Source organism: Stylophora pistillata, chromosome 4 (assembly GCF_964205215.1).
Source record: "Stylophora pistillata chromosome 4, jaStyPist1.2, whole genome shotgun sequence".
In the NCBI taxonomy this organism is placed as follows: Eukaryota; Metazoa; Cnidaria; class Anthozoa; order Scleractinia; family Pocilloporidae; genus Stylophora; species Stylophora pistillata.
In genome coordinates, this window is record NC_142522.1 from 18,292,992 (window position 1) to 18,301,970 (window position 8,979).

General features: G+C 37.9%; 1 protein-coding gene across 4 annotated transcripts; it reads right to left on the reverse strand.

Moving 5' to 3' along the window:
* Positions 1 to 858: 858 nt before the first annotated feature.
* LOC111325656 (uncharacterized) lies at positions 859 to 8,952 on the reverse strand. Of its 4 annotated transcripts, none has more exons than XM_022929503.2 (10): positions 8,789 to 8,949; positions 8,233 to 8,465; positions 7,275 to 7,399; positions 6,786 to 6,836; positions 6,170 to 6,233; positions 5,236 to 5,390; positions 3,401 to 3,448; positions 2,791 to 2,896; positions 2,131 to 2,187; positions 859 to 1,716 (listed from the first exon to the last, which is right to left on the reverse strand). In XM_022929503.2, the coding sequence occupies exons 1-10, from the start codon at positions 8,863 to 8,865 to the stop codon at positions 1,613 to 1,615; spliced, it is 1,020 nt and encodes a 339-aa protein (XP_022785238.2). In that variant the 5' UTR covers positions 8,866 to 8,949; the 3' UTR covers positions 859 to 1,612. The 4 variants fall into 4 exon arrangements, with proteins under 4 accessions (XP_022785238.2, XP_022785246.2, XP_022785255.2 ...); XM_022929511.2 differs by having other exon boundaries at positions 5,248 to 5,390; positions 8,789 to 8,948; XM_022929520.2 differs by lacking the exon at positions 2,131 to 2,187 and having other exon boundaries at positions 8,789 to 8,952.
* Between the last annotated feature and the right edge of the window lie 27 nt (positions 8,953 to 8,979).

Here is an 8,979-nt window from a genome sequence, read left to right on the forward strand (position 1 = left end):
AATTTTTTGGCCGTTTTACGGCTATCGGTTCACCTTATAGAGACCCGCTATCAACAAACCTTCCTGGTAGCTTCACGGCACTAAACACGTAAATGGTTCACCATGAAAGGATCTGTTGCTCGCTTGATTTTACTGCCCTTTTGTTGTTTTCTAATCTGCTTGTCTGATCACCCAGTAGTTCTTGTTACGTGTCGTTCTATATTGTCTACATTTCTTTCCCTCTTCACCACTTTCCACGTTACCCTGTTCATCTTCGGTGCACTTTAGTCGAAACACTTATTATTGGGGGTTTGAAAATACTATGATCAGGATTTCGTTTAAATAAACATTTTATTTAGTATTTGTGTCAAACAAAGCAAGATCGGTGTTCGTGGTAGCAATTTAAAGATAAACATTTTCCAGTTTCTTTCAAAGAGCATTGAAATACCTACAAAAATGGCCGAATTTCGGCACGGCCAACGCAGGAACCATGTTATCATTTGCGATGACATAGTGAGCATGCACAACCACGAAAGAGCAGGAATTTATTGTCGCTGAAACGGTTTGACGGTGTATCGCATCGGTAGCCCACGATTTGTAGTTATTTACAGGTTACAAGGTGGCTCTTAGCCTGCGACAAGGAAGAAAAAATTCACGATATGATAATATACCTTGGCCTCGTCATCCTTTCCTGTCATTTTGACCCAACGCCTGGTCGTATGACGTATACCAATGTTTTTTTCGTAAAGCTGGATCATGGGTGATATTGATACAGTAGAGTAAAGCTTCTTGGAGAAGTTTAGAAAGGTAGGGAAACGATTATAACACAACGTTTGTCGCAAAGGAAAGAACCATTTCATATACTCTTCACACAAGCCACTAGTTACCCTGTTCTGTTCTCCTTTATTCTGGTGGATCAAATTCTCAAACATTAAATTTTCACAGTTGTTATCTTGTTTGTTGGTAATTAAGACAGCTTCCATGGTCTGAAAGGGAATCAGACTTAAAGTTTACAAGTTAATAAAATATGCAATTTCCTAAATTTTATCCATATTGGCGTTTTATTTAAGCATATAGCTTTTTTCTCCCGCGTCACCGTGTTTATCAGAGGATCACATTTTGTATGGGTAAAGGAAGTGTATTTTTCGACAGCACTGTATTTGCATAGGGCGCTTTTCATTTGAGCATCGTGAAGCCATATACAAAGAAATCAAACAGTAGTCACATATGATATACGATCCTCGCAGTAGTCAATCATAAAAACAGTATGTAGTAGTAGTCAATCATAAAAGCAAATTAGGGAGAGGTAAATTATCAAAGGGAGCCAATGAGAAGCAAGCCTCATGACACGCAAAAACGAGAATGACCGAACAAGTCACGATTGGTTTTAGTTGTGTGTCCAGTTGGTTGGGAAAGTGGTGCTCAGCGAAGAAAGGTAAAGCTATTCCAGTCCCACATTACTTTGAACTGTCATTTGAAAATAATTTGTGGGAAGTTTGAAAACTCTCAGAACAAATGTGAAAGATTTCAATAAAATTGTCGTTCCCGTTTAACCACGATCTTTCTCAGTTTCCGTGCGTGATTTTTGAGACTTCAAAACACTTCTTATTTCATTGTAAGGAATTCCAAAGTGCTATCTTCGTCTGGGGAAGAAGTCCTCCATAAGGGACTCCACAATGGAGAACAAGGACGACTGCGGGTTTGAGGCACTGCCATCTGACAAATGTGGAAACGATTCTGCCAATAGAAGCCATAAATAAAAAAACAAGGTCAAGGAATTCATCCATGAATGAGCAAAGTTTTTGAGAGTTCACTCCTGTTACACTGCAATAAGCGATTCAGACACAGTGTTTGGTGGAAGCAGCAGTTGTTGATTGATGATCGCGTATGATGGAAATATAATTGTCATTCATCATTGGACGAAATCATTTTCGGTTATGCGCAGCGCGAAGAATATTAAACGGGCCCCGACATGTTCACGACTCTGAAATCTCTGAAATATCTGAAATAAACTACAAATAGTCCCTGCTTTTCGGAGGTCATTCGCCCAGTAAAAAAAAATCAGTAAAAAAAGGAAAGTTTACGCGCCGCGCCTCGCTTCACTGAAAGAACCCAGTGATCATTAGTATCAAAAGGCAGAAACAAACATACCTCCACTTCGTTTAGAATTTTGCCACTTTTCGTTGAAATCGTGCCGACCGCGCCTGCCTATTAAGTATAGAGTGGATTTCATTAATAATAATAATTTATTAATTTATAGTGCGCTTTTTAACATGTAATGATCAAAAGCGCATTACACTTGTCAAAATTTAAGCCATCAGTGAAATAAGACTTACATCACAAATTAACAGTAACGTAGGAGACTTAAACAGGAACCGTTGAAACATATCAAAAATAATAATGGTGATGGTTTTTTTAATATAACCCCAACAGCTGATCTTGTAATTAAATAATAATAATAATAATAATAACACCTTTATTTAGACACGATAATGTTTAAAGCTGAACAGCTTGTGGGGTGTGTGTAAATCCAAATAAACTCTAAATTAAATAAATTCAAATGATGTTGGTTTTTGAGGAGAGGGGAAAACCGGAGTAACCGGAGAAAAACCTCTTGGAGCAGAGTAGAGAACCAACAAACTCAATCCACTTATGACGCCGGGTCCGAGAATCGAACGCGGGACACCTTGGTGGAAGATGAGCGCTCTCACCACTACGCCAACCCTACTCCCCTCATAGCTTCCTGACGAACAAGGAAGGCCTCCTGCACTGGTAGAGGCACTAATTGCTGATTTGCACACAGTTGCTTACCTCTGTCTATGTTAACTGTATCTTCCTCGGTCTCTTCATTCCCAGAACTGTCTTTTCTCCTTGTAACAGTGTGCAGCTGATCACCAATTCTTCGTGTTATGGTCACCTGCAGAAAATCAAGCAAACCTCATGAGCTATTACTCCAAGAGTACGAGTTGGCAGATGTCAGACTTTTTAAAGGATAGGCATGCTCCAGAAACCAATTTTTTCTGTGTCAATTAAAAAATATATGATAAAATTTTCTTCTATCTATCTTCCTGTGTAATTCCTAATTATTCAAACAAAGTTGTACAAGATGGGAAAAGTGTACTAAGAGTTTTTTTTTAAATAACAGGTAGGTGGCCAGGTTGCAGAGCAGCATTCAAAATGGCAGCATCTGTAGTGGAATTTTTAGCACAACTTTCAAAAGTTAGGCTACTCTGTGGAATCTCAAAATGTGTTTAGTTTCATAATTATTTGTTTTAATTTATCTGGAGCAAAATTCTTCTTAAAGGCTTCTGTCTGCTGGAATAATGAAACATCCTGGGGAGGATGAGGGTTTGTTAGATAATGCAACAACTTGGGAAGAAAGAGTAAAAACTAACCAGTTAGCAAAGCGAATAAATTTTACCTCTTCTTCTCCATTATAATCTCTTCTTGTGGTTTTTGTTTCAGAAATCTGTCAAAAAGAAAAGGAAGACAAATACTTTGTTTTACCTAATAGCCACTTATCTTGCATCTAAGAAAAGAACAAAGAAACAAGTATGAACAGTTCAAAAACACAGTGCTTAATTCAAGTTTACACAAAAAGTGGCTGTGGTGCAATCATCAAGACAATATAATATAACATCAAAAGATATATCTAGAAACATAGTTTGAAAAGATTTCAGATCTCTGTTAAATGACAACAAGATTTGAATGAGCCCTGCGTAAAACAACTATGACCAGAAAATCAGACATGAAAACTTCAAGGAGATTCCCTGTAGATCATTTCTGCATGGGAAAAAAAAAAACAATAACAACCAAGAAGAAAAGCATTTTGTCTAAAATTTCTTAATGTTTTCCCAAGGATTTTCCAAGGGATTCTACAATTGTTAGTAAGGGTGTCTGTTGGCATTATTATTATTATAATAAATAGAAATGTGTGCTTCATCACATAATTTTTCAATATTTTTCACTTTTATTACAACTGCCTCCTGGTTAGCTCAATTGGTTAGAGCACTGGACTGTGTTGTGCGGGAGGTCAAGGGTTCAAGCCCCGGCCGAACCAATACTGATGGTCTTCAAATAAGTAAGGAGAATTTGCTACCTTTCTAAAATCAAGAAATGGATAGATATTCTAGTCTTCTCGGATAAAGACGAATAAACCTTAGGCCCCGTCTCCTGCAGGGTTAGGGGTAGGAGATGTTAATTTCCCACACATGAGATTACGGTGTGATGGATGTCCTCCCCTGGGTGGGATGGGTGGGAATTGGCCCTGAAAAGCCCCTATGGGGAGTAGTAGTCAATTAACCTATGTATGTATGTATGTATGTATGCATGCATGCATGCATGCATGCATGTATGTATGTATGTATGTATGTATGTATGTATGAATGAGATGCAATGAATATATGAAGATCATATATTTTGAACTGTGGTATTAGGTACATATGATGCACGATCCTCACAGTAGATAGCGCTATTTATGCAATAGCGAAAATCAGACCTGAAAAAAGTCAGGCCTGTACGGGACTCGAACCACTGACCTCTGCGATACTAGTGCAGCACTCTACCAATGGAGCTAACAAGCCAACTGGGAGCACGCCGTTAAGTTGATTCGCAATAAACCCGTGAAAGTGATAAATGAGATACAATGAATATATGAAAATCATATATTTTGAACTGCGGTATTAGATATGTATGATGCACGATCCTCACAGTAGATAGCGCTATTTATGCAATAGCGAAAATCAGACCTGAAAAAAATATATGATCTTCATATATTCATTGTATCTCATTTATCACTTTCACGGGTTTATTACGAATCAACTTAACGGCCTGCTCCCAGTTGGCTTGTTAGCTCAATTGGTAGAGCGCTGCACTAGTATCGCAGAGGTCAGTGGTTCAAGTCCCGTACAGGCCTGATTTTTTTCAGGTCTGACTTTCGCTATTGCATAAATAGCACTATCTACTGCGAGGATCATGCATCATACGTATGTATGTATGTTTGTCACATGGTATGATAGAGTTGAATTCCAAGAAATAACATGGATGCTGATTATGAATTTGTGTCCACATTGTAGAAATAGCTTCAAACATTTCATTGAATTCTAACAAAGTGCAAATCTCTTGCTGGACTGTCAGACATGTTAATCCATAAAATGTTATACAAAAATAAGACAGAGAATGTTAAAAAACAGAAGAAAATAAAATGAATATAAGTAAAATGTAATAAACAGGCCTGAATACACACAAGACACTTACTACTCTACTTACACCATCTGAATCCACAATAGTTACACTTGAAAAAGAAGACGATGATGATGATGGTGAGATATGCCATCCTCCTTGGTCATTCTCCTTCTGAGCAAGGATGTCATCCAAGCTGTGGGTACCCATTTCAACTTGACTATCAAGGTCTTAAAGAGAAGTAAGGGTGTAAGAAAGGTAAAGTCTGTACTAACCTAATGGCCCACCCAGCTGTGGGTTCCCGTTTCAACTTGACTATCAAGGTCTTAAAGAGAAGTAAGGGTGTAAAAAAGGTAGAGTCTGTACTAGCCTAATGGCCTACCCAGCTGTGGGTTCCCATTTCAACTTGACTATCAAGGTCTTAAAGAGAAGTAAGGGTGTAAAAAAGGTAGAGTCTGTCCTAGCCTAATGGCCCACCCAGCCTGAGTTCATCCTGATCTCCTTAGCATGAAATGATTGGTAGTATCACTACCTCCCCCCTCCCCCCCCTGGATGGGATGCCAGTCCACTGAAAGGTTACCCCAGCATTTCATTAGACTTCCCTGAAAATTTTCCAGTATCCATTTATACCCCTGGCTTGCCAGATTTTTTTATTTCTTTTATTTTTTTATGCTTGATTTCATCAATTAATGAGCCCCTTCTCTTTGGGAAGCCTCCCTCTTGAAAACACCCTTTACCTTAGTCTAAAAGCCTGAGAAATTAAAATACCCCAAGGGTTTCATTAAGGGCCTGGGCACCAGACAAACTGACCTGTTATGAGGACAGTTTTACCCAGCTGGTTTGACCATCTAGAGGAAAGTTTATCTTATAAAGAAGTACAGTTCAAAAAGTTTTGCCCACCTGTGAAAACCAGTAGCCCTCCTGCTGAAAACGTTAATGAAACCCCTGTATACCCCCCTGTTCAGAAAGTTTAAATATACAGTAGACTGCCTAATGAGTTTCTACACACCTACGTCAGCTCTTTGATCAGGGTACCTCAATCCAGCAAAAGGTAATCTCCAGAAATCACCAAACTGAAAATAATAAAGAGAAGATTGGTGATGTTTTGGAGTTGTCAATGGAAGTAATGACTTCATTTTCCCCTTTTTATCCTTGGCTTCATAGATGCTGGAAATGGCCAGGCAAATCTAACACCTTATCATAGCCATACCTCCTCTCTCCCACATGACAGTTCTGACTGTCAAACTTAAAACACCAACAGATAGCTTTAACATATTTGCTACGTCCTTGGTTAAGACAACCATTGCAAATTGAACAAAGTTTAGTCCATGCCCACTTTAAGATATCAACCTACACTGTCTGGTAACATGTAATATGATCTACTGCTAGTCCCCTCCCCGCTCATCAATTGAAAATGAATTTTGTAACCTCTTTAAGTGAAGTGACTGACATAGTTTATGATGTAGCTTGTGTAACAGCAGTGTGATGGTGAATTCATGTTTGCACCCCAGTTTATTAACACTATAATTACAGTAAGAGTTTCATTGCACCCTCTCTCCCTTCCTCCACAGATCAAAAGGACATTCTTTGATAACATTAGACAAGTGTACTCTTATTTGACTTACCATGGAAGAAGAAGGAGGAGAGAGATGACCATCCAACTGACTGCCTCCAAGCTAAATCAAAGCAACACAAATGGAGAGGGGTAAGGAAAGAGACAATGAAAAATATAAACAGCCCTATTTCATGAAAATGACCGGGTAAGGTTTCTACAGAAACTGCGGTGTTGTATTGGTGGGAGGTACTACAAGATAATTTGGTTTTATCAACTGAGTTGATAGCATAAATTGGCCACCGTGAAGAATCTCTGAGGCTGATACTTCGTTTTGCTCTGACGAAGGGCTACAGCTTGAAATGTCAGCTATAGAAACTCGTCACGGTGGCCAATTTACATTTATCAACTCAGTTGCTAACACCACATTACCCTCTTTCAATAATTAAGTTTCTTAAAAGTACACTGTAGGAGTGTGGATTCCAATTACTGATTGACTGTATATCTGACTAACATAACTGAATCAGTTCAAAATTAACAGTAATACTTGAGTGTGAATTACCTGATCATCGAGGTTATCATTGCCCTGAGATGTATCAGGTCCTTTAAGCATTCTATCCCTTAGGGATTTGGGGTGTTGGAAAATATTCTCTTGTGGTCCTTCTGAGGGTGAACGAGGTGGTGTGGCTGTTATAGACAAAGAAAGTTTAGAACTTCTTAGTCGCTATATGGTTACAAAAACTGAATTTTGCAACTTCCTTCAAAACATTACACATTATTAATATAATTATAACTTACAATAAACCGCAACAATTCTTAAATCAAAGTCAAATCTCTATAAATAAGAATCACTACTAAAAGAACTATGAAAGCTCTTAAATGCAGATTCCAATGAAATTATAAGCCATCTTAATGTTTTCTCCACTGTGGTGGAGGAACCCTGTAAACAGGGAAAAGATGGAACCAAATAGCATTCCATCAAATTCACTGGGTACCAAACTTAATGTCTTATAAAATGTACCTGCATAGTGTTAATCAAAAAAGCTTCATGTTTTGAAAGTTTTTCAACATTTTTCTGTATTCCAATTGATTTTTTTAATTGTAATTAGGTCTGTTTAAGTTCTAGCATTAAAATATTTAGGAGTGTGTTGCATTCCTGCCATAACCAGAAAGGAAATATGCGATTGAAAAAATGCCCATTAACTTCAGGTCCTCGATGCTGAATTGACATTCAGGCTAAATTTTCACAGCACTTAGTCAATTCTAAACATACTCCATTAATTCATTTTAAGAGGAGGCACCTTATCGAAATCATATTGCATTTCAACTGATCAACCAATTGCACCATGAGGTCCTTAGATGGTTGCTTTAAGGGAAAGAGAAATTTGATTTAAGGCAAAATCTAAAGACGTGTAGGACTGCTATTACATAGCAGTGGTGAGTTTATCTGTGTTCATCTAAAAATCAGCCGCCTCAGTTTATCAATCAATCACTAACATTAGTAAAATGTTAACACAAACCTTGGCTAGGTAGATTGAAATCACCAAGAAATCTTCCAAAAATGTTCTGAAACATCTGATCAAACTCCTGTAGGAAATCACTCTGACTAGAATGAAAAAAGTGTTCAAGACCTCCTTGCTCTGGATTATGTCCATCATATATTATCCATTCTTCATGATAATCTGGATGCTCTACCTCCCAGTGAGGCACTGTTTTCCTTCCATACAGGTTATCAAAATCCTGCTGAATGTCTCTAGATTGAGAGCAGTCAAAAACGGAGACAAGAATTATCATTGAGAGTTGATTTATTTTAAATTAATTAATTTCTTGCACTGCATTTGCAGTTCATTGATTTACCTGGTTGCTACATATACAGTATAGTAATTCAGGTTACGGTTTTTAGTAGTAAATGAAACTATGAAAACCAAAAGACTATGGTTATGTCCAGCTAAGTATATCTCCAAGAAAAAGTTGAGGTAATAGCGCACGTATTTATTTCTTGAAAGTGAAACCGCTACACAAGAATAAATAGTACGATACACGAAGTTCTCGTTCATTTTATAGGCTTCTACCCACCTTGGTAACTCATTAGTGTCAAGTCGCTCCTTTGACGACCCAAATAATAATCTGAAAATATCAGTTATACTTGGCATCTCTTTCAAATGCTCATAATCCACAGAAATCAACTCGTCTGTCTGTTGATCAAGCCAAAATTATTTCGTCATCGTCACGTTAGGGTGTCATGTAAGTACAACTATATTGTCCTG

Bases quoted from the DNA above. Each gene is read 5' to 3' on its own strand.
- LOC111325656 (XM_022929503.2), bottom strand. From the start codon at position 8,865: ATGCCAAGTATAACTGATATTTTCAGATTATTATTTGGGTCGTCAAAG. The intron at 3,449-5,235 runs GTAAGTGTCTTG...TCTTTTTGACAG, and splicing joins CAGATGGTGTAAGTAGAGTA to ATTTCTGAAACAAAAACCAC. The intron at 2,897-3,400 runs GTAAAATTTATT...GATTTTCTGCAG, and splicing joins ATTATAATGGAGAAGAAGAG to GTGACCATAACACGAAGAAT.